General features: G+C 34.0%; 1 protein-coding gene across 1 annotated transcript in view; it reads left to right on the forward strand.

Moving 5' to 3' along the window:
* The first annotated feature begins 2,568 nt into the window (after positions 1–2,568).
* The window catches only part of LOC133329132 (deoxynucleoside triphosphate triphosphohydrolase SAMHD1 homolog), a 52,936-nt gene continuing 28,336 nt past the window's right edge, over positions 2,569–27,168 (forward strand). Inside the window, exon 1 of the mRNA XM_061537628.1 lies at positions 2,569–2,688. Coding sequence (XP_061393612.1) covers positions 2,569–2,688 — 120 coding nt within the window. The remainder of the gene's footprint in view (positions 2,689–27,168) is intronic.

Here is a 27,168-nt window from a genome sequence, read left to right on the forward strand (position 1 = left end):
AGTAAATTCAATACGCTGTGCAAAATGTTGGCTCAATCGAACAAACACTGGCTGTTTGGCGCACTATTTATACAAAATCGGACGAAAATATATATATGGGAGCTATATCTAAATCTGAACCGATTTTCACGAATCTTAGCACTCATCATTCTAGACTCAATTCAATACACTTTACCAAATTTCTTGCAAATCGATCGATTTTAATTTTTCAAGATTTTCATTGGGTAAATGAATACCAATGCAGGTTAAGGTTTGTAACTTTATACATATATAATTGAAGATTTATAAGAGAAGAGAAATAATTTGCGAAATTTGGTTGTTGTTGTTTTTGGTGATTAAAGGAAAGTCCTTATTTTTGATGGCGGTCATGATAACTACTCACTGGGACATCGGAATCCGGAAATTCCAAGGGTGTTAGAAAGAGTACATGTCTGGCTCTCGTATGAACTAACAAAATGGCGGACCTTTTTATACCCTTCACCACAATGTGGTACAGGGTATTATGTCTTTGTGCATATGTTTGTAACAGGCAAAAGGAAACGAGATACACACATGGTTCCTTTTGAGAATATGCATAGAATCACTTTCTATGTCGATTTATGCATGTCCGTCCGTCCGTCTGTCTGTCTGTGCATGTTAAATTGTAAACAAAGTACAGGTCGCATTTATGATCCGAATTGGATGAAATTTGGCATAGGTCACTTATTCGGCCCAAGGACGGACCCTATTGAAATTAGGAAACATCGGTTCACATTTAGATATAGCTCCCATATATATATTTAACCGATTTAATGTAAACGGTCCCTATATCTCTTTCGATTTGCACGAAATTTGGTACAACCTAATCATTTAGGTCTAGAATGATGTCTGCCAAGTTTCGTGAAAATCGGTCCAGATTTCTATATAGCTCCCATATATAGTTTCGTCCGATTTCATGTAAATGGTGCACCAAAGTCCCTTTATATCCTTTGATTTGCACGAAATTTGGTATAACGTACTGAATTGAGCCTAGAGTGATGTCTGCCAAGTTTTGAGAAAATCAGTCCTGATTTAGATATAGCTCCCATATATAGTTTCGTCCAATTTCATGTAATTGACGCACCAAGGAACCTATATATCTGATTTGAACAAAATTTAACATGAAATTACTGAATTAACCTAACCTGTGACAAGTTTGTTTTAAATCGCTTAATATTTGAATAGAGCTTCCATATATATTTTCGCCGATTTCAAGTAAATTGGGCTATATATTTTGATTTGCACGAAATTTGATATCAAATTTTGCACAATATACCACCGATTGGCTTTATCCTAGATCATACGATAGCTATACACTCACAGAGAAACGTCCCAAAATTTAAAATGGATTGGGTTATTAGTTTTTATATATCTGCCCGCCATTTGCAAAAAAATTTGGCAAAACGCTTTTGAATTGAGCCTAGAATGATGTCTGTCGTAACACAATAAATCGGCTACATCTTCAAGAGTTGTTGAGATTTTCACTTGAAATTTTGTAGGGGCATTTTTTGGCACCGAGAAAGGTGGGGGGGGGAACCCCTTAAGTAGTTTTATTGGTTTTGTGTGAGAAGGAATAAAAGTCAAGTACGGCTACATCTGTTAGATATTTATATGAACAAATCCCCCTTCTTTTGTACATAGGCCCCTAAAAGACCCCCAGCTTAATTATACCCTATACAACTATTTTAGGATTTGTCTTATTAGTTTTTGTAACCTCAAGACCCACCTTAAATATATAGCGAATATATTTGTAAACACAGAACCTATTTAGAGATGTGTGTGCGTCCATCTGTTTTTATTACAGGTCGGAATTATGGACCGGCTTTAAAATTGAACCGGATATTCAGATTATCATGTCTCAACCACAGTATTTAATGGATTTAGCTTCTGCTGATTTTTTCCAATGATTTATTTTTCAACTCTGAATCTGCAAGTAGTGGACTACTTCGAAACATTATACCCTGGACCATAGTGTGGGTGTAGGACAGACTTAGATAAGTAAATACACAAATTTAACCAATAAATTTAATTAAAAACTGCCAATAAATTTTTCTGTATTTTTTATATTAAAATAAAAATCAAATAAATTGTATACCATCATCACAATATCATCATCATCATTTCATTTGTTTTTATTTTCAACTTTTGTTCAATTATTATTGAATCACATGAAATCCAGTAAATCGTTTTTATTATTTTTCTGTTGTTTTTGTTGTTATTGTATACGCATTACAAAAAAATATACTAACACGAAGCGTGTTGTTGTTGTTCTATATATCAATTTGTCTTCTTCTTATTTAAATATTATCGATGAATGTATTCACACATACATAGCTACTACATATTTGTCGTAGTATTTTTTATGCTCGCTGATATTAATTGACCGTTGTTATATTTGTTAAGGAGCCAACAACAAAAAAAAACAACAACAAATTCCACATTTAAATTCATTTTTATTAATATCCCTTCAACTTGTGTCATATAAATAATAAAAATTCAACAAAAAGCCAAAAACAACAACAGCAACAAAATATACAATGTAGCAATGCTATGCTGTTGACGACAACAACGCCGCCGCCATTGCCGCCACCACCATCACCAACTGCTGGTACTGTCGCTCATGCTGGTGCTGCTGGTTCTGCTCATGTTGATGATGATGATACTTTCATCGTTTAGGTGCTACTTGGAGATGGCGAATCATCCAGACCAATTGTCTTTTTCTTAAATTAACTTAAATGTTCGCGTGTTTTATTTATTTGTTTATTTTGTTTATTAGGGTGTAATATACGATCATGTGGAGTGGACATTTGATTATGGTGGGGAAGGGGCAACTTTTTTTAATTAGTTTTTTTTTTAAACATTACTACAGATGATTTCAAACGCATCGGAGGGCAGACACAGAAATTGTCAGATTACGAGGACTACTACATATATTTCTGGCCTAATAATGAAAAGTGCATATTTATCATCAAAAGGGTGTTATGGGTTTTCAAGTATTCTCCTGCAAGATAGACTTTTCCATACTCTCAGTCAATTATCGAAAAACCGTACCATGATCTAGGCTATAAATAAATTTGATACATTTTTTAACCCCATATCCATCCTAGTAGTCTAGGCTATAAATAATTTTTATACATCTTTTTAACCTTCATATCCACCCTAATATTCCATCTAGAGACTTGACATTTTTGTTTTTGTCAAAAATAAAACGAGATCATAAAAAAATATACAAAACACAATTCTATCCAATTTTCAGAACGACCATTCATAGAAACAAAGAATACTCTTAAAATTCTTTGTTACAAATATACATATTTTCATCTATAAGAAACTCTTGATTAACTTTATCAGTCACTAAGGGACTTAACGCTGATATTCATTAAGCAAATGCGTTTTATTCTCCACTTCGGTGTGGTCAAAAAATTCCATTACATTTGTTTGCTTTAGGTGGCAAAGAAACATATATTTTTATTATGATACTGACGTTGTCTAATTCTAATCTTTTATGCCGAACACAAATACAAATAGATAGAATGCATTAGGTAGGAAGAAGACGATGACTAAATACATTAATTTGTTTGATTAAATTTGTTCATTTGGATTAATGTCAAAAGCTTATGAGGAGGAGGGTGGGTTTTACAATTTAACACTGTGGGTGCTGTTTACAAATCGTAAAGAAAATTGTATGACTTTAGATTATTACTTAAACAAATGTTGTTCTAGGGCAATCTACAAATTTCGCTTTTTTTGGAATAAAAACCAAATTTTTTATAATTTTTTTTTTTATTAATTTTTTCAATGTTTGCAACGTCTTTTCTCTATCCATCGAGCCGTTTTTTTAATTTGCACAAAGTCACGAGGCTATAATCCAGGGAATGAGGAGGATGAGATACAAATTCGCAGCACAACTAATTGAGTCCAAAGACGAACTATCTGGAGATACGATACACAAAAATCATATTCGTACAACCACTAAAAAAGTAGAAGTTAACAATACAATAAACCGTTTTTTCAGAACTTCATACACATTTATAATTTGTATGGAGAAAACTAAACGTATGTATACCACATTCATTATCCAGCCCCTAGATGGCGGAGTTTCATATTATAAATGACAAAACCGTATACGTACAACATCAAATAAAAGTTGATAATAGGTTGGGAAAAAAGAAATCCATTATTTTTTCGGCTGATGGCTGTACTGATAGATTTCTCGTACAGTATCCATCGAACAGTTTCAGTTTTATGCTCGTTGGAAGGGTGACATTTCGCAGTAAAAAAATGTTTTACTGTTTTTTTGGTGCATTCAGTTGTGAGTTACAGGGGGTTAAAAATGGAATTGAACAAAGAGAAAATTCGGTACATTTTACAGGTTTTCTTTGACAAAGGCGAAAATGCAAGCCAAGCGGCTAAAATTGTGAATGGTGTTTATGGTTCCGATACTGTAAGAGCCAATTATATGCAATTTTGGTTTCGTAGATTCCGTTCAGGAATTTTTGGTGTTAATGATGCAGGCCGGTCGTCGAAAATGTCGATAAAATTGGAGAAATGATCGAAGTTGGCCGGCATGTTAGCAGCGGTAACATCGCCCAGGAGCTAAAGATCCATCATAAAACTGTTTCAAAGCATTTACACAAAGCTAGGTTCAAAAAGAAGCTCAATGTTTAGGTGCCACACCGATTAACAGCCTTGGCCAAACGGAATGAGATAGACCATTTCTTAAACGGATGGTGACTGGAGATGAGAAATGGATCACATATGATAGCCATGTGCGAATACGATCGTGGTCAAAAGCGGTGAAGCACCTAAACGGTAGCCAACCAGGAGGATTGTGAAAATCGACTGCTAGAATTTTTTGCAAATAGACAGAAGGACTTCTATGAGAGGAGCATTATGATGTTACCTTTAAGTGACAATAAATCATATAACAATACATAAATATTGGACCTAGAGCCAATTTTTGGTATAACGATCGTCATATCTCGACTAGCTGAATTGATCTAGAAAAATTGGACTATCATGCTGTTTTTAATTAGTCTATGGGAATCTAAGCTAGACGTAACTACTCGAAATTCATGTTTTAATGGTAATCTACCTAAAAGAATGATAATCTGCCATAGTACTAGCTTGGCTTTTTCAATTATTTTTTATTGAAACCTAATTTAGGAGTTTCTTTGTATGTCTGAATTTTTATAGCAGGAGAGTAGGGAAACACCTAAATTAGATATCTATAAAAAAATTAAAAAAGCCCTAACCCATTCGATTTGATTGAAGGTATAGAAAATACCAGTGAGCGGAGCAGTATAGTCGGACGGGGCCGACTATACGACTCCGCTCACATACAACCATATAATCAGTATCAGTTTATAGGTCAGCCACTCCTCTTGGATATACTATCAACTTCTCGGGTCTATGTCCTTCTGGGGTAAATCTATACGCTATAGAAAAAAAATTTGTCATTTTTCACACAAAAGTCAGGGTCCATTTGACCCGCTAAATACTGGCCGATCTGAGTTCCTTTGGCTCCATACCCTTCTCCTGTAAAATTTCGTGATGTTTGGACCATAATTGCGGCCTCTAGAGCGACCAGAAAATCAGACAAAAATAAAGTTTTTGGTCCATTTCATCCCCTAAATATTATCCGATCTTTACCAAAAACAATAGGGGTCTTCATTGGCCAGAACCCATTCTACGTGCATTTCGTGAAGATTGGTCCATAACTGTGGCCTGTATCGTGTTTACAAATTATAATGGACAGACGGACGGACGGACACACATGTCTAGATCGACTCAGCTAGTCGAGATATGATGATCGATATACTTAAAGCTGGGTCTAGGACCAATATTTCGCGGCGTTACAAACTTTTGGGGCTGCACAAAGCTATAATAGCCTGACAACATAGTTGTGTAGGGTATAAATAGTTGAAAATTTCTGCGAAATATCCATCTCCTGGTATGATAATACCATTGACCGATTTTTATCGGAATATACATGCTTTTTCGTTAACTATATTCCCTTCCCAGTATTTATTGGTGTTCGGGTTTTAAAAAATTTGTAATTTATTCTTTATATTTACTCCTGCAGGACATAGACTCCAGAAATTTATAGTATAGCAATGGTTGACCTTTGAATTGGCCCCTATTACATTGATGTAGGTACTCGATTGAGGGAGTTTTACTAAAATATTTACAGGTGTGTTTGTGTTCTGTTTTACAACACTAAAAGGTAGGAAATGTCCCGCTGATCACTCTGAAATTGCGCTTGAAGTTCAGTTATGGTAAATGACGATGTCCATAATTTTGGATGATGATCCGATGATATTTAGAGAAATAAGTTAATTTTATTTTTGTCTGTCCGTCAAGAAATATTTTCCAGCATCGAAATATAGATACGCAGAAATTTATTGTTTCGTGATAGTTCTGAAGGGTATCATATGATCGGTCCCGTTCAACTATACTGCTCCGCTCACTGGTTATACCCCCACCCTTACAGCTAAGGTGAAATCTTATCTGTTTGGCTGGTGTGCACGATAACTTTCGAAGGGAGTAATCGATTTCATCTAAACTTTTCACCTCGTAATATTTCTTCTAAACATGGTTTGGTTCGAAAATGGGAAATTCGGTTCTTTCTTCTGAAAATGCTGAGAATATTTTTTTATAATCATGTGAATGGACTATCCGATTTCAACCAAACTTTGTGCAACCTATTATCTTTACTAAGCCTACATAAAGTCTGAATATGAGATCCATATTCAGACTCCATATTGAACATTGCGGACTCCTCCGCAAATGGTCAGAATCTTCAATACTTATTAATCCAATATCGGGCGAATCGAATGTCCGATTTGAATCAAACTTTGCACAAACTATTACCCCTAACAAGGGTCCGAAGGTTGGCCCTCCAACATAAGGTGGAGTGTATATTAAATTTGTCATTCCGTTTGCAACACTTCGAATTTACCGTAGACCCCATAAAGTACATATATTTTTAATCACAATAAAATACTATGTCGGTTTACGCATGTTCGTCTGTCTGCCTGTCCGTCTCTTGGTAGAGCTCTGATATGTTGCACAGACATTGCTAGTACTCCTAGGATTTTTGGTATTGCAAATGGGATATATCGGTCTACGTTTTGGTGTAGCCCCCCATATAACGGTATCCTCCAGTATTCGGTATTTGGGGGATTTTGGAAACGTATTTCGTTTCTCATTATATATCACATATCCGTACCAAAAATTATTTATATTGATCCAAGTTTCAGCGTAGCCCCCATAATATGGTACCCCAAAATATGGAGAATTTTACACGTTTTTCAATAAAATTACCTGTAATTTGCTGTTTGGGTTCTCATAAGGGTACCATTACATCTCTGCACTAAAAACCGACCCGGCCGAACTTAACATCGTTTTAACTTGTTTAAATTAGTCTATGGGAATCTGAACTAGATCTAGGTACTCAAAATTCACAATTAAACAATCGTAGTAATGGGATAAGCATTTTCAATTATTTTCTATTTAATTTAGGAGTTTCTTAGCTCTTCTACATTTTTTGTAATCCTGGGCAATATAGGGCCGCCATGGGACTCATAAAAGTTAGTTACCACAACTGTTTTACTCTGATGCAGAAGTGCAAAGAAACGCCTAAATTAGACTCCTAAAAAATAATTGAAAAATCTTAACCCAACCGATTTTATTGAAGTTATAGTTAATATAAACAATATTTCGTTTACTTTTTTTTGGAATTCTTAAATTGAAAATTGGCATTCAATTACCGAACACTTGTTGAAGACCGATGTTATTTAATTTAATTACTATGTGAGCTATTTGACATCATACAACCATCTCTAGCCACATTAATCATTCGCAAGTGGAATTGATGCCTTAATGTCTGCGCGAGTAAATAGTAAATTCACGAATAAATAATAAAATTACACACACATACGTAGTAAATTCTATGTTGGGTGAGGTTATGTGATTTCTTTTTGTTCCTGATTGTTCTATCACCACGAACACAAGAAGAGAACAACAAACAAAAAAAAAAAAAAAAAAAAACTGTGGAGCATTACTCATACGCACTAGATGGAAAAATACTACACGTGTGTGTTTGATTTTTTTAATTTCCACAATTTGTTGTTGTTTTTTTTTTTTCAAACGCCAAACATATGATTTGATCCCACACTATTGTCAAGGGGGCCCACAAACATATGGTGTCGGTTGCATTGTTGTTTGTTCAAACTTTTGTTTTGATATAAAGTTTTATCATCAATTATGTTTTGCCCAAACATACGCAAGCATATACATACAAACAGTTCATTTTAAGGATGATGGAATCAAAATAAACTACAAGAAAAACACAAACTTACTTTTGTTTGGCTATATTTGCAACTGCTGCTTTGCTATTTGCTCTGTTTGGTTTTGTTTGACGACGACGACTTCGTGTTGGGTCTCTTTCTCTCCGTCTCTGCCCTGTGAGGGTGTTTCGTTATGCTCTTTCAGTGGGTGTTTATTGCTTAGTAATGTTTGTGAGAGTGTGTGTATGTTGTACTCTCACCCTTGTGTATCCTTCGCTGCTATGTTTGGCGCGTGTGACACACTTTCTAATGGGGCCCTTTTCCTACTCTCTCTCTCGAGCGCAAACACACACATACACACGCATACACAATAGAAATATGTTGTTGTTGTGTTGTGATTGTTTTGAAATATGCTGTTGGGCCTCTCTGCTGCTGGCGTCGTTATTAACACACGCGTTTTATATTAAACCAACAACAATAATAACAAAAATATCAAACAGTCACCGGTACTGCTGGGATTACAAAGCATAAAATGAGCAAATGACCGACTGAGTGAGTGGGTGGGTGGTGATTTCAAATGGCTGGATGGTTGGGGAGAGCAAGTGTTTGTGGAGTTAAATTTAAACGTGCGTTTTCTTCCTCACAGTGTCATTCAACTTTTATTACAACAACGAATGCTGCTTCTGCTGTGTTGGTCCTGCTATAACTTCTCCGAATGCAGAGGTGGGGGTTTCTTGTTTTCTTTTTCTTCTTCTGTTCAACTTCGAAGGGCTTTTTAAAGGGCAAATTTTTGCGTTTAACTTTTGCCACTGGAAGTCAAAGACAAAATAGAAGAAAAAATATTTCTGGGATTTCTTTAATGGGTTCGTGAAATTTCTATTTGATGATTCGTAATCCCAAGGGGAAAATTTTCAAAAATTAAATTTGATTTTTAAAAAAATCTTTTTATTATAATTTATATAAATATTTTTAAAAATTTCCTTAAAATTTCTTTTGATTTTTTTTCCAAATATTTGTTATGTTTTTGTTTCACCAACAAATCGATATGTTTTTATGCAATGAAATAATTCACTTATTTTGCTTGTAACAAAAACAATAATTTTCTTTTTAAATTAAACAAAAATAAAAATCGAAATTATTTTTTTTTATTTTTTTTTTCAAAACACTTTTGTTTTTGTTATTTAATTTTTTATGTTTCAATATTTTTGTTGTTTTGTAATTTTTTGTAGATTGCTCTTGACTTTTTATTTATGTATTTATTTATATTTTTGTATTTTTTATTTTTGTTTTATTATAATTTTGTAATATTGTCATCCACCGTGTGTTTCTTTTATTTGTTATTATATTTTTTTTCTGCTGGCCGTACGTACGTTCAAGTCTGATAGCCGCCCGCCATACAAATGGCTTTACACTGGTGTCCCGTATTTTAGAATTCGTTTGAGTGCTCCTCCGGTTGTCGTCTGTTCTATAGAAAAACGACAGAGCGTTTAATTTTGTGCTGCTGTTGTTGTTGTTTTTGTTGCTGTTTCTATACTGTTCGGCTGGCTGACTGTGTTATGTTCACAAATTTGTTGGCTGTTTCTTCTCCCTCTGTTCGGTTTCGGTTCTGTTCTGTTCAGTTCTGCTCTGTATTTGGGTATTATTTTGCGCTGCTCTGTGTGCTCTGCGCACACAACAGTGTCATTCAAGGGCATTGCAAGGTCGTAGTGTTGTATATAAAATACAAAATTTGCCATACTTTACTTTGTATACTTTTTTGTGTCTGGTTGGTTGGTTGGATGTTTGCTGGTTTGGTCGGTAGATCTGTCGTTTGGTTTGTCATTCGGCTGGCTGGTTGTTTGTTTTATTTTTTCAGATTTGTTTTGACTACCCATCCAGACCCACTCATAGTTACAACATTAACTTCTCCAAACGTTACGTTTGCACATTGCCGGTTACTTCTCGTGCTCTCCAGAATCCATTATTGACATCAAGATTTTCCATAACCATTATGACTCTATGACTCTCGCTGTAGAAACATCTACGCTAAACTGGAGATGCACGCACGCACACACACATACATATGCACACAAGCGAAAAATATACCTGCCTCCTCTGACGGGTATTTGACCGGCATTCATTGTTGCATTTTTTAATCGTTGTCATCGTCGTACTATTTGCAAATACAATTGTCATTTGAAAACCCCAGTCATTTGAATTAATTGTAACGGTTAACATAATTACAAAAAAGAAAACATCGATCATCGGGAAATCTTGACACACGTGATAATAATGAATCATAATAATATCTTATTTTCCACTAGGATCTTTAAATTCCAAAAAATCGGAAGACCGGTAATTATATTACCCTGAGATGTAGATTTGGACGTAGCTCCCATATATGTATATTTTCGTCCGATTTTATGTAAATGGTGCACTAAAGCCCGTATATTTCTTTTGATTTGCACGAAATGTTGCATAGCATATTGAATTGAGTCTAGATTGATGCTAAGTTTCACGGAAATCGTTTCAAATTTAGATATAGCTCCCATATATATTTTCTTTCGATATTATGTCCGACCCAAAGTTTGTCCGATTTGCACCCAATTTTGTACAATGTACTGAAGTTAATATAAACTTACCTGTGTCAATGTTTGTTGAAATCGGTTCAGATTTTCATATAGCTCGCATATATGTTTTCGTCCGATTTTAAGTAAATGGTGCAAAACTTACTAAAGTTAATATAAGTTAATTTTTGGCAAGGTTCGTTGAAATCGGTTGAGATTTAGATATATCTCCCATATATATTTAGGTCAGATTTTAGGAAAAACTCCTTATGTTTGTCCGATTGAAACGAAATTTTGCACAACTTATCAAATTGAGACTAGAATGAAATTTTTGCGTTTTGTTGAAATTGGTGCAGATGCAGACATAGCTTTCATATCTTTTCGACCGACTTCATGTTAATTGTGCACCATATAATCAACGGATATCGGATTGAGATTAAACAGTGCAGCATACGGAATAACGTGTGTCAAATTTGCTTTAAGGGGACCCCCATTCTCGGTTTCAAAAAATTTAATTTTGTATCTTGATGTAATTCGAACGTACACTAATTCAAGAATGTTACTATAATTTTTTTGAAGATATAAATTTTTTGGTTAGTTACTATAAATTTTTTGAAGATATAGCCGATTTATTCTGTTAGCATCAAGTAACGACAAGGGGGCTTCTCAAACTTTAAACGCGTTTTTCTCCAAACATCGTTTTTGCGAATGGCGGTCACGATAACTCAAAAACTAATAACCGAATCGATTCCAAATTTTGGAACGTTTCTCTGTGAGTGTATAGCTATCGTATGAACTAGGATGAATCCAATCGGTGAAGATCTTCCTTATTTTTAAACTTGGTTTGTGGTCAAAAATTGGCTATTTTCCAAAATTTTTTTTCTAAGATCCGCCGTTTTGTTAATTTTGAGCGAAGTCAATAATCCTAGTTCATACGAGAGCTAGACATGTAGGGGAGACTGGGGCACCTTCGGCACTTTTTTTAGAGATCTATATCTCAGTACTTATTCAACATATATTACAACTTTATGGCTGATTATTGTCCTCTGACACTTAATTATAAAAATAGTACCAAAAAGATATAAAAAATAGTATTAGTTAAAAAATTTTACAGTTTTGTAAAAAAAGTCAAACTCGCCGAATGTGCCCCTACCCGGGGTAGCTTCGGCACCTTAGTTATAGCCGGGTAATTGTCATCGCTATCAGTCTGGTTGAAATTCTGATCCTCTAAAGGCTCTATTTGGTTTTAATACGCCACACCATATTTGAATTATAGGACTTTATTTTCTAGAGGCGGACGTTTACATCTCAAGGTCGCACATACCATCAGAAATAGGGGTTTTCTATCGCATTTTCGTCAATACAAGCACGTTTGATCATATATATGCAATTTCGAACCATATTAAAGGATTTGTTTTAAAGACAAACTCAAAAACATTTTAAGGAAATAATATAGCACAATCTGTATATGGCCGAATGCGCCCCACTTTAAAATACCGAATGTACTTTTTATAGTTTTTTTTAATTTTTTTGATCAGTTTTATAAAAACATTAAATTTTTAAATATTTCTATAATAATACACATCGTAGTTAACCACTTTTTAATAATATTGTCTTAAAAATTTAAAAAGTTTTATACACGAAACACTTACGAAATGGAATTGAAATACTACAGAAACATCTATAAAAATACAAAAACCCTTGTATCTAAATAAGCTTATTAGCTAGAAATTTCAAACTTTGTTTCAGTTATTTATTTCGATATTCGATACCTATGTATCGAAACTAGTGATGTACGGTGAGAGCTTCATATCGAAAACGTGATTGCCGAAGGTGCCCCAGTCTCCCCTACGTTTATATATAACCGGATTTCGTTAACCCATTGGGTTTCATTTGTCAATTCCTTTGCATATATGTCAAATAAATCCTCATAAAGTAGTTTAACCCGGTAATAAGTTCTAATGCATATGCCGTTTAAGTTTATTAGCTAGAAATTTCAAACTTTGTGACAATTATTTATTTCGATATTCGATACCTATGTATCGAAACTAGTGATGTACGGTGAGAGCTCCATATCGAAAACACGATTGCCGAAGGTGCCCCAGTTTCCCCTACTCTTTCTAACACCGTTGGAATTCGGCTTCCGATGTTCCAGTGAGGAGTTATCATGCCCGCCATCAAAAATAAAGACTTTTCTTTAATCACAAAAAAACAACAACAAAACAATGACAAAAAGTTTTTGTAAATTATTTTTCTTCGCTTTTAAATCTTCAAATATATATGTATGTGCAAAGTTACAAACCTTAATTGCATGTTCTGACGGGCATTCGAACAACGTAGTTCTCTCTCAGAATTACGTACATGAATTAACCCCTTCACGCAACACTATTCTTAATTCATGTCATCAGAGTTTTTTTATTTCAAACTCTTTGTTTCTTGTTTTACACCAAAATTGTAACATGTTTGCGTGAATCACATATGGATCTAAGTAGAAAAAATAATACTCTTTCTCCTGACTATAATATCAACCCCTATCTCTTTACTTTTAATTCATGTTTTCCATTTTCCTGAAAATATTGTTGTTTTCAATACATTTTTATATTTTCTCACCTCAAATATCACATTTAAAAAATTGAAGAATTTTTGTTTGGGTTTCCCCACTTTTGTCTCTCGTTTTGTACGCTAATTAGAACAAAGGGGAAAGAAATGCATATTGCATCATGTAGACAACAAAATTTACATCCTTCTGCATATATAAAAACTAGAATTTTGTTAACTTTTCATTCATCATTTTCAATTTTACTGAAAAATTTTAAAAATTTTTTCATGCTGTCAAAATTAATATATTTTCGATAAATTCTCTCAATTGTTAGAGATGGCACAACATTCGTGATGATTCAGAGAGTGATTCGAATTGAACAACGAACAAAAGTAGGTGTTCGCTCAGACAATTTTGTATGGGGAACTAAGTAATTACTTCATAATTAAGGGTCGAAAAACGAATGGGAGAGCGAACAACGCTCATCTGTACATGGCATAACAAGCATTGGTATTGATTTACCAGCCCATTGAAAATCTTGAAAATTTAAAATCGAGAATGGGGAGTTCCCTTAAACCGATTTACATAGATTTGTCCCATTGTAGTCAAACGACTCTAAATCTGCCCGAATGAACTCAAATTTTGCATAGGTTGCAGAAAGGTATGTGTATGGATTGATATAAGTCGGATCACATATAGGTAAAGATCGTTCAATTTCATGTCAATGTCCCTACGAAAAAGCGACGTCTGTTAGGATATGTGTATAGAATATACCCAAAGTTGTGAAGGGTATCATATAGCCGGAAGAATTCAGTAATTTTGGTCTGTAATTTACCACTGAGTACTTCCACTCGAAACGATTTTTCAATTCCAAATAGTGACCATACATATCGGACGGACTTTCCATACTTATTATATATATATTTTTTATTTTATCAAGTCTTTTTCTAACATCGTTATTAGAAGGTGTCAATATATTTATTGCTTCTTCATTGTCGTCATTATAATCACTATGACCATCATCTTCCTCTAGTACTATTTTAACAATGTTTTCATCGGATAGAAAATCAGTTGTGATTACATTGTCATCCACTGTTAAAATACATCTAGCATTTTCAGTAGATTCAAATCCACAGTGGCGAAAAAATTTTAAATGTTTGTATTTTGTACCTGATCCCAGTCCGTTTTTAATTTGAATAGGGCGTTAAAGTATTTAATTTCAGCACGTCTGTTTTCATTGTTTTAGTCCCTGTATACCAAAAGAAAACCAAGGTAGTTTCTGACTTCCACGAGTCGATCTGATGGCCCCATGTTGTCTAGGTCCACAAAAAATGGCAGAGGGTTTGGGGAACACCTAAATAAGATCCCTTTAAAAAAAAAAAAACATTTATAAAAACTTAATCCGTTCGAAAACTAACTTCAATCATTTCGCCAATTTTATCAACATTTTCGACGACCGGCCTACCTGTTCGAGGTGAATCTTTAACATCAACAATTACTGAACGGAATCTACGAAACCATAATTGCACATAATTATTTGGCCTTTGTCAAAGAAAAAAAATTTACCGATTTTTCTGTTTGTTTACTTTCATTTTAAGACACTGTAACTCACAACTGAATGTGCCAAACAAGCAAAAATTTTTTTTAAGCTGCGAAATGTCACCCTTCCAACGAGCATAAATCTGAAATTGTTTGATCAATACTTTACGAGAAATCTATGAGTACAGCCATCTGCCGGAAAAATAATGGATTTCTTTTTCCCCAACAATATGCACGCCAGAGAATGCAAATTTTGTAATTTTTCACAAATAGTCTTGGTCCATTTGACCTACCAAATATTGACCAATCTTGAGGAAAACATTCATGTTTATCCTTCTCCCTGCAAAGTTTCTTGATGTTCGGGTCATAATTGCGCCCCCTGGAGCGACCGGAAAACAGACAAGAATAAAGTTAATGTCCATTTCAGTCCCTCAATAGTACCAAAAACAATAGGTGCCTACAAACTAATTTCGTGATGATTGGCCTGTATCGTGTTTTCAAAATATAACGCACAGAGGGACGGGCGATCGGACGGACACACAGTCTAGATCGTCTCAGCTAGTCGAGATATGACGATCGGTGTACTAAAAGGTCTAGGTCTAGGCCACACAAAGCTATAATACCCTGACAACATAGTTGTGTAGGGTATAAAAATTTAATAACTAATATCGGATTCTAAATCCAATTACAGTTATAGTTCTCCCCTCGATAGACTGGCAATAACATGTTTATAGAAAATATTTCAGTCTACATATTCGCTGGTATGATATCGCCGTGCCAGTGAGACAATGGTTAACTCGAAGTGCTAGAGAAAGTTCTACGATTAAGAGTCCTAAGATTAAGACTATAAAGATTATCCAAAAAGAACTAAATGCAGTAACCACAAACTTTGCAAATTGTATTTTAAAACATTTCAGCAAATGGAATAAACTTAATTTCAATATCTATATATTTTCAATTTGTGTTTTGATATTTTATTTCTTATTTACATCATTTGTACCTTTAACACACAATCAATTGTTTAAATAACTTTGTTTACATTACAACAAAATATTTAGATTATGAACTTACCTCGAGAAATTGATCTCACACTTGAAGAAAATAAAAAAAAAAATATCTTAATTTTCACAACGGCTCCAGGCAGGCCGGCCGGCCCAACACTCAGTAATTTAATATGAAAATGTATCTATGGATGTGGAAAACAATGTGTGTTTGTAATACAGTTTGAGTTGCTTTGCTTGTAACAACCGGTGATAGCGTTGTTGTTTGTTTGTTGTAAATCTCTCAGATGCGCTTCACAGTGCAGTTTTCTTCACTTTTTTGTTATCTTTTTCGAAGATCGTGTAAGAATGTGTGTCTGGTCAAGGCTTTATTTTTTATACACAAATAGGCTTTTTTTCTTGTTGTCGTTGTTTTTATTTGTTTGCTATAAAAACGTATTTTTTATCACTTTCACTTTATCTACTTTTATGTCATAATTTTTTGTATTTATTTTTCTGTGTGTGTTTTTTATTTTGTAAATATTTGTTTGTTTTGTTTTCTATTTAATATTAGCAATTATTCTCAAGAATATTTGCCAGTCACACACACACTCCCTCACAAGCGATCTGCAAACGCCGCAACTGAATTATAAATTCAGATACAAGAATGAACAGCTAACCATCGAAACAACCAGGCAGGCAGCCAGCTAGCTAACCATCAACCACTTGACTGAGGAGGACGAATGCAAATTTTGCATTTCGGCTTCTTACTCTGACGGCTGCCTGCGGATTGTTTGGTTCTGTTGTTGTTTTTTGTTGCTATTCCTTCTGTTTGTGTTTTCATTCAACTTTTTCTTCTTCGGCTCTCACACATCCAACCATCCAAGGGGGGTAATTTTTTCGTATTATCAAACAAATGGCCTGCCTGTTTAGGGCCTTCAACTTCTTTGTTTTGTTGAAAGATTTGATTGTGAGTATTTTGTTGATATTGTTGTTGTTGTTTGGTTTTATTTTATTTTTATTGCAAATTTGTTATTGTTGTTATTTGTTTTGTTTTCTTCAAGTGACGTTCATTTGCATTTGTTCGATAGATTAGATGATTGCTTGTATTTATTTGATAGGAATTGTTGTTGTTATTGTTCTTGGGTACTTCATCGACGAATTGATAAGTATCGCAAATTTACAACAAGAACTCTTCGGCTCTATCTTTTGTACTCTCTTTTATAGGAGGTATTCAACATTACTACATACTCACATTTGCCGTGATGTTAATGTAGCTACAGCATCTATCTCTGAAGCTTTACAAACGAAGCAATCTCTGCCATAGAGAGTTACTCTCTGTTATGTTTCTTAGATTTGTTTATCAGTGAGATTCGAAGATTAATTCAATACACGAATGTCAGATGCAAGCGGCAACCGCATGCCATATATGCTGTGTATTTATCTGTGTGTGCGTGTGTGCTCGTGTTGGAATTTATCTCGTCACACAAGACCAGCCCCATAATAATCATCCTGTAATGTTGTTGTAACATATCTTTGGAGAACTGGTCGAGAGTGTATTTTTGTTGTTGTTTTTAGTGTGTTCAATTTGGTTTTCTTATAAGTTGGAGGTATTTTGTATGTTCTCATTGGAATGCCTTGTTACAAACTCTCTCTCCAATAGTGAAAAAATGAAATGCATTTTAACAGAGACGGGGTCTCTCAAAAGTCTCAGTCGGTACCTAAAGCGGAACCAATATTGATTACATCGTGCATCGAATTACCGAACATTTGTAGTTATCATTATATGAGGTGTTGTACCTAATTGATATAGTTCATTCTCATTCTAGTTATTTTATCTCGATATCCTCCGCAGGTAGAATGATTACAACAGAGCTTTAGAACCAAAACGCGGAATAATATAACAAATAATATAAAAATTAATATAAAATATATATATATATATATATGGGACTACCCCTCAAAGGGGGCGACTATTAATAACTTTTGGGAGGAAGATTTTTTACCATATACGACAAAAAATACAAAGAATTTGGTTGAAAAAACGCGCTCAAGAACATAAAAAACTGAAAATTGGGGGTACCCTTATATGGGGGATACCAGAAAAAAATGTACATATATTTATAATTTTTAGTAGAGATACTGAAAATTGGGGGACCGATATTTATATTTTTCAATGGAGATATTTGATACCAAATAAGAACTCAGTGTACTAAATTACAGCGAATCCGGTTGAAAAGCGCGCCCAAGAACCCCAAAATACCGATAATTAGGGATACCCTTATATGGGGGCTATCGGAAAAAATTGACCTATATTTATAATTTTTATTGCAGATATTTGGTACCCAATATTCCGTAAATTGGGGGTACCCTTATATGGGGGCTACCCGAAAAAATTGACCTATGTTTATAATTTTAGTGGAGATATTTGGTGCCTATAAGAACTCATTGTACCAAATTTCAGCGCATTCGGCTGAATAGCTCGCTTAAAAACACCAAAATACTGATAATAAGGGTACCCCCTTATATGGGTGCTATGCCTAAACATGGACCGATATAGCCCATCTTCGAACTTGGCCTGCCGGAAGAGAAAATACGACTCTATGCAATATTTTGGCGATCTATCTCAACGTTATATGAGGTCAGCACTAATGTACACAGGATTTTATTTCGAGGTGAGGTGGAAGCTGCTGGTTCAATATTGTCATTTGGGGAAAAAATGGAGGCTATACTTAAAGCGGGACCAATATTGGTAATATTGTGTAGGAACTACCGAACATTTGGAGTTATCATTATATGAGGTGATATGCATAATTGAAGACCGATATAGCTAAATTTCGAAACTAACATTTTGCATTACAATACCTTCCTTCATGCTAAAAATACCGAAAATCCGTAGGTATCATTATAGGGAAACTATGTCTAAATGCGGGCCGATTACAACAGATGGCCAATGGTAGAATGATTACAACAGATATATAAATCGTCTTAGAATTCCGCTCTTTCGAGTACAGAATATTCCCCCTACAATGGCGGAATTCGACTATATGGGGACAAACCTAAAATGCGAAACAAACCGGTTATCTGTTTTGTTATAAAACAAGGGGACTACCCCTAAAAAGGGGGTGAATATTAAATATTTTTTTGGAGAGAGATTTATTATCACATATATGAGTGAGGGGACACTTCTGAACATTTTTTGCTTTCAAGTCTGATAATTTTTTTTTTAATTTTTGGGTTTTTCATTTTAACTGATAGGTACAGTATTTATAATTTGATATCCGGCAGAATATTTGATACCCAATGAGAACCAAACGTTTCAAATAATATCCACATCGGTTAAAAAACGTGTCACAAAAACGCAAAAGGGGATATACCCCATTTCCAATACCTATCCTAGGAGTAATAGAAATGCCAGTGCAAAATGATTTAAAACAACAGGCAGACGGACACGCAAAATCGACATAGAATTTTATTCTTTTTTATTTCCGGTGAATATTTGGATGTGTTGCAAACGGAATGACAAATTTAATATACATCCTTGTGGTGGAGGGTATAATTACGGCCTTTTCGGTCGGATAATACCCGTAAAACATCAACATACTATCAAATATTTGTAGTTCTAAGTTTTAGCAATTTATGTGTGAAACTTCAAAGAATGAAGTCGATTAATGACCCATTAAACCCCCATCTTTAAAATAAATATCCCTATATCTCTACTATATTATCTGATTCAAAATGAAAATATCTAATATAAATATCAAAGTAATAACATTGTTCTAACAGAAGTAAGCGTTCGTTCTAACCTGTCAATAACCTACTATTTGAGAAAAATATCTCATACGTTAGTACCCAATGTGACATTCTCACAACTCGACTATTCCGAACCATTATATATGTCCAATATTCTCCCCTTAAGCACATAGTGTTCAAACTAATAAAGCACAAGAAAGTTCTACCGCCACACAGTTCCATTTTTATACCCTTCACCACACTGTGGTACAGGGTATTATGTCGTTGTGCATATGTTTGTAACAGGCAAGACACATGGTTCCTTTTGAGAATATGCATAGAATTACTTTTTAAGTCGATTTATGCATGTCCGTTCATCCATCTGTCTGTCTGTCCATGTTAAATTGTAAACAAAGTACAGGTCGTATTTATTATCCGAATTGGATGAAATTTGGCATACGTCACTTATTTGGCCCAAGGACAAACCCTATTGAAATTGGGAAAAATCGGTTCACATTTAGATATAGCTCCCATATATATTTTCGTCCGTACTGAATTAAGCCTAGAATGATGTGTACTAAGTTTCATGAAAATCGGTTCAGATTTTTATATAGCTCCCATATATATTTGCGTCCGATTTAAGGTAAATGGTGCACCAATGTCCCTAAATATCTTACGATTTGCACGTAATTTGGCACAGCGTACTGAATTAAGCCTAGAATGATGTGTGCTAAGTTTCGTGAAAATCGGTTCCGATTTAGATATAGTTCCCATATATATTTTCGTCCGATTTAAGGAATATGGTGTACTAAAGTCCCTAAATATCTTTCGATTTCCACGAAATTTGGTATAGCGTACTGAATAAAGTCTATAATGATGTGTGTTATGTTTCGTGAAAATCGGTTAAGATGTAGATATAGCTCCAATATATATTTTCATCCGATTTATGGTAAATGGTGCACCAGAGTCTCTATATATCTTTCGTAATGAACGTAGTATAACGAATTCCCCAGGTGGTTTCGATTGGCACAAAATTTTGCACAACTTATAGAAGTTATTATGAGATAACGTTTGGCAAGTTTTGTTGAAATCAGTTCAGATTTAGATATATTTCCTATATATAGTTTCGTCAGATTTTAAGTAAAATGTTCACCATAGACCCAATGTTATATAACCTAGCATGTGAAAAGTTTTATTGAAATCGGTTCAAATTTGGATAGACTACCATATTTTCTCCCGATTTTAACTAAATAATGCACCAAGAACTCAAAATGTGGTCGATATTCTGTGACAAGTTTCGATGAAATCGGCTTAGATTTCGATATAGCTTTTATAAATATGTTCGTCCGATTTAAAGTATCAGATATGTATCAGATATGTATCCAAAAAATCAACGGGTATCCGACTGATATATGCTTTAAATTGATTTACATAATTTTGTCCCATTGTAAGAAGCAACTCTATATCTGAACAAATGAAAAACTTAGTATAGGTTGCAGAAAGATATGTTTATGGGTCCAATTTAATTTTACCGATCCTTCAAAAATGCTACGTCTGTTAAGATTAATCTGTTGAATATACCCCAAGTGGTGAAGGGTATCATATAGTCGGCCCCTTCCGACTTTACTACTTTCCTTACTGGTTTCAGCTGAACTAATTGCAATATATGAATACTTGCTATTTCTCAAATCAAAGTTTGACAACTTTGTTATTATAATAGCACCGAAACCTACATTCGTCTCATGAGAGATTTGTTGGCTGAGATATATCGAAATTTAAATTATTGTACGTACCTATTAAAACTAGGGCCAGACCCGTATTGTGAATGTTCCATGAATACATCAGACTTACAACACCTTTTGTCTTGTGTGTACCAAGTTTGAAAACATGAAAGAAAGAAAAATAAAAGTGAATTGTTAGTTTTTCAAAAATATTTTTGTTTTTCAATATACTCCCCTGAAACTTCAATACACTTAGTCCAACGCTTTTCTAGCAATTCTATCCCTTGATTAAAATAGTTTTCCTCAAGGGTTTCAAAATAGTGGTTTACAACTGCAATTGCATGTTCATTTGAGGTAAAACGGATTTTTTTTGGGAATAAATAAGGATTTTTTTTGGGAATAAATAAAATTCACTGGGAGCTAAATCAGGGGAATAAGGTGGGTGATCAAAAAACTCCTACTTTAATTCTTTGATATTAGTCATTGTTAAAAAACGCTTGTGTGCTGGTGTGTTCTTCTCGAATTTGTACATTTAATTGATCCAAAATGTTGCAATAGTACTCTGAATTTATTGTTTAACCCTTTTGCGGATTGTCAATCAATAAAATACCTTTGAACACATACCTTTTTGTGTTTATAACGCGCTTTTTTTGCTAGGCTAAGAAGTTTCCGAACTGCCCTCGTAATGAATGCATTTTTTGGAGCCTATACCCCAAACATCTTAGCATCATAAGTATGTACGCCACTGTTCCACATTCCACAATTACTCTCCCGCCTTTGCACTACTTAGGCAAAGCAACTTATCTATCCTCATGCTCTTTCTCTCTCGTTCACCTCACGTAAGACTTTCAGTAAATGTTACCGGCTTTTTAAAAATATATTTTTTTATTATTTATTTACGCGACATATGCATGTACATATGCACTTATTGTTGTTTGCAAATAGATTCACTTGTGCACTTTTCTTACTTGTTGTTATTGTTTTTTGCAATACACCAAACTTGATATGCCTATCAATTGTGGGGAGGGTGTCAGAGAGAGGAAAGTAGACTGAAAAGCCAATGACTCTATTCAATGTTAAGATTGAGACCGAATTCAATGCACTGACTAGAGAAAATCTGTAACAATGTTTATAAAAACAACAAAAACAAAAATCTACATAAGAAATGACAGGGATGGAAATGTCAATCCTGTATATTTAAAAAATATATATATAATATATTACTAACTTTGCTCTTGTTATAACTTTTAAATATAACTTTTAATATAAACACTCCAACTAAAGGAGGGTCTTCTAATTGAGAAACTTCTACTAACAGATTTGTTATCCTCTGTGAATGCTGAATACTAAGCGGGTTATTTGTATGGGAATAAATTTTAAAAATTATATGGATGGGCCAGTAGTCAGAATTTCTCCAATTCGCAACCAATTCTGGCCTAAAACAATTAAAGTACCGAACCGAATAATGTTGGAATACGAGAACTCTGAATGGCAAATTTCCGCTACTTCGATGGGAAAATTCGGCTAAAACTTTTAAAATATAGAAAATGGGACGGGAACCTCTGTGTGAGAGCTTTGTTAAAACGTGGGACCATATTCCACTATAGTGGGGAAATGCGGATAATTTCTTCAAATACCAAAAATGGGACGGAACCTTAATAGGGGGAGGCTAAAAACATCAAAATACGAACAATGATGCGATATAGTTGCATATAGTACCCAAAACATGAATCTATCTCGAAATTGTCCCACAAAAATGGAAAATGTCGCTAAAACATACTAAACACTCAAATTAAATAACTGAGAGTTCATAAATGAAAACCGATATCAAATGAAAATTATATCGGTATTATCCATATTTAAAACCAGTAAGGAAAGTAGTAAAGTCGGACTGGACCGACTATATGATACCTCTCACCACTTTGGGTATATTGTAGATATGTACCCTTACAATTGTATGTCATTGTTCCCTCGAAGGAACATACCCATATCATTCTGCAACTTATGCTAAATTTAATTTCATTCGGGCAGATTTAGAGTCGTCTGCGTACTATGGGACAAATTTATGGAAAACGATTTATAGCAAAATTGGTACGCCGCACTGTCAAAAATTTAATCTCAATCAGGGAGAGCTATATCTAAATCTGAACCGATTTTTACGAAACTTACTGCTCGTCATTCTTGACTCAATTCAGTACGCTATGCCAAATGTCGTGCAAATCGAAGGATATAAAAGGACGTTGGTGCATTATTTACCTAAAATCGGACGAAAATATATATGGGAGCTATAACTAATTCTGAACCCATTTCCACGAAATTATACACACGTTTTTCTAGACTTAATTCAGTACGCTATGCCAAAATTCGTACTAATCGAGGGATATATAGGATATTTGGTTCTCCATTTAAATAAAATCGGACGAAAATATATATGGGAGCTAAATTTTCACTAAATTTTACACACGTCTTAAAGACATAATTCAGTACGCCGTGCCAAATTTCGTGTAAATCGAAGGATATATAGGGACTTTGGTGAAAATCGGACGAAAATATATATGGGAGCTATATCTAATCTGAACCGATTTTTTCCAATTTCAATAGGGTTCGTCCTTGGGCCAAATAAATGAGCTGTGCGAAATTTTATCCAATTCGAATCAAAAATGCGACATGTACTTTGTTTACAATTTAACACGGACAGACAGACGGACTGACATGCATAAATCGACGTAAAAAGTGATTCTATGCATATTCTCAAAAAGAACCATGTGTCTATCTCGTTTCCTTTTGCCTGTTACAAACATATGCACAAAGACATAATACCCTATATCACAGTGTGATGAAGGGTATAAAAAAATAATTACATACCCGATTTTCAATATTTGAGACAAAAAAATATGTACAGTACGATATTATGTAAACAGTCCATGTTACAAAATAAGCCGAGAAAATAAACAACATTTAGGAAAGATTTTCTTATAAGATTAGTTACAACAAATTCAACCCTGTGAGTTGTTTTCATGATTATCTTCTATTGTAGGCATAAACCATTCGTTTTAACTTGTAGCGCCATCTTCATGTCATTTCGGTACAACCAATTACATTTGTTATGTCGGCGTTCACAATATAATATATTCGACGCTGTACTCTCTATATACTGTATGCAGCATGGCACAATGAATAGGTAGTCCATTTAGCACGGGTGATGTCTTGAGAGTCTAAACGCAACCAGAGAGTCACGAGTCAGCGTCATACTTTTTCGCCGGCGTTAAAACCAAACGAAAGAGTCATGGTACAATTATAAAAGGTAACAGCAAATCCCAGCTGATTTGATTCCAACGTAATACTAGTGTCAATATAAATTTGACAAATTATGTTTTTAAAAATCACCCAACAGGAAAATTGGGAACGCATACAATTTGAAATTGTTCTTTATTAATGTGCTCACGTATTCAATTTACTCAATCTGCCTGCTGGGAAAGTTTGAGGAAGCAACTCTTTCTTGAAGGAATTACTCGCTATTCCCAGCATGGTCATATGTGTTACACATATATATGACAATGGCTCAATTAAAGGAAAGATGTGGAAGCGATAGAAATATAAATTTGATAGATTTTCATTCATGCTTTTCAATTTTTATTTTGAGGATTCGAAAATATTCCATTTTCAAAATGAAAATAATTTGATGATAATTTATTTGTTTGTTTACATTTTTCTGTCAAATGAGTTGACACTAGTAGAACTTACAACAACAAATTTCCATGTGGTTGTTGTATCGTTTTTTGTACAACAACACTTGCTGTTACCTTTTATTATTATACCATGCGAAAGAGTTAGCGTTAGCGGCACAAAATGTCAATTATTTGTTTTCATTTTCTGAAAATTTTACGTTGTGCAAACCAAAATCAATTTATTATTTAATAAACAATAATGTCAAGGAACTTGGAAAAAAATTTTGAAAAAATTATTTTTCTTCCATTTTATTATTAATTCGTTAAAAAACATCCACAATCTTTGAAAATATTTGTTTTTTAACAGCACTGCCATATGTTTTGATATAAATTCTCATTGAAATTTGGTAGCACTGTTGATTTTTACCTAAAATATGGCAACTCAATTGAGAGCAAGAGAGAAATTTTGAATATGACGCTGAGCAAAAATGAATAAAATCTATTATAGAGTCATGCCGCTAGACGCGAACGTCAGCCGTCGCGATTTCCCGTTGCCAATAAGAAACACACGGCAAACGACTTTCGCTGACTCTAGACTCTATGGTTGCGTTTAGACTCTTAACTGTCAAAGTGGGTAATTTCTACTTGAATTCGATGTGCAGTGTTGCCAACCATTTGAAATATTATATGGAAAAATTTGACAGATAATCGAGACGAAAACAAAGGTTTTTTTTTGATACATCGCCTTATTATTGCATCATGGTATGCAGTTTTGTAGCATATCAAGCTGCTGTAATACTGTTTACAATCTTATTAGAACATTATGAACGGTAAATTTATTATGGAAATCAAATATTCCGTTTATTCTGTGCTCAGACACTTCGTACTTGTGTTCAAGTGTTTTACACTTTGAAATGCCAATTATACAGACGCGATATAAAATAGTAAAATATTGTATATAGATTTATTTATTTAAAATTCGGTAATCATATTTAAGCGTACGAAATTTCTAAATGGAAATAACTCAAAAACCTAATGGTTTTGGATTGGTTTCTGACGTATGCGTTAACATTGAAAATATATTTAATATCGTCAATGTTTCTGATGAACAAGCTCTGGTATAGGCTTATCAATCCTGAACACTAGACATTTTAACTTGAAAGTATAAAGTACATGTTTTAGAACTATGATCTTAGGTGAACATGGATGCGACGTATTTTTTTTAGCGAATTCGTATATTTCAAATAAATTTTTTCAATCCGTTTCCGTTTCCAACGCATCGAAATATTCAACGGAGACCCCATAAAGAATATATGTTCGTGATCAGAATAAAATTATATGTTGATTTACGCACGTCCGAAAGAGATCGTAATATTTAAGACAGAGCTTTAAACTGCACTGACATTGATATTACTCCTAGAGTGGTTGATATTGATATACACCTAAGTCTGTTTTTACACGGTCTTTTTGTACACGGTTTGAAAATTGAATATTTTTATTCTTTTTTTACATGATTTTATTCCATTTAACACGATTTGAAATTTTTGGTCTGTTCCCGTACTGCAAGAATCTACTCGATTTTACTATTTTCTTCGATATCATAAAGTACGGGAACAGACCATTTATGTACTTAATTTTTTTTTTTTTTTGTCAAATTTAATTTGCGAAGTATGTTCATATCACAAAAAAGTATTTATGAAAGAAAAAAGTCTGAAACCATCGATAGTATCGATAGTTTGCGAACACTAGCTTAAAGATTTAAGTGAATTCCCCTTTAGCGCGTACAAACAATTTTTACTGGTCAAAGCAAATGTGTGGTCTGTTCCCATACTGCAAGAATCTACTATTTTTTACTTCGATAACGAATTTCCCATTATGATATCGAAGAAAATAAAAATCTAGTAGATTCTTGCAGTACGGGAACATACCAGTGAATAGCTTTAATTTAGGGGAATTCCCTTTTTTTTATTAGGATGTTATTGGGACTATATACAGTCAACGTTCGGTATAACGAATAATCATTTCAACAAATTCGGAATATAACGAATAAGCAAAATAATCGGCTTTTTACGCTGACTACCGAACTGAACGACCAAAAAAAATTTAACATTTTATTGTTTTTATATTCAACGTT

Source organism: Musca vetustissima, unplaced genomic scaffold, assembly GCF_032173495.1.
Source record: "Musca vetustissima isolate MV318-11 ecotype Yass unplaced genomic scaffold, APGP_CSIRO_Mvet_v1 utg7330, whole genome shotgun sequence".
Classification (NCBI taxonomy): domain Eukaryota; kingdom Metazoa; phylum Arthropoda; class Insecta; order Diptera; family Muscidae; genus Musca; species Musca vetustissima.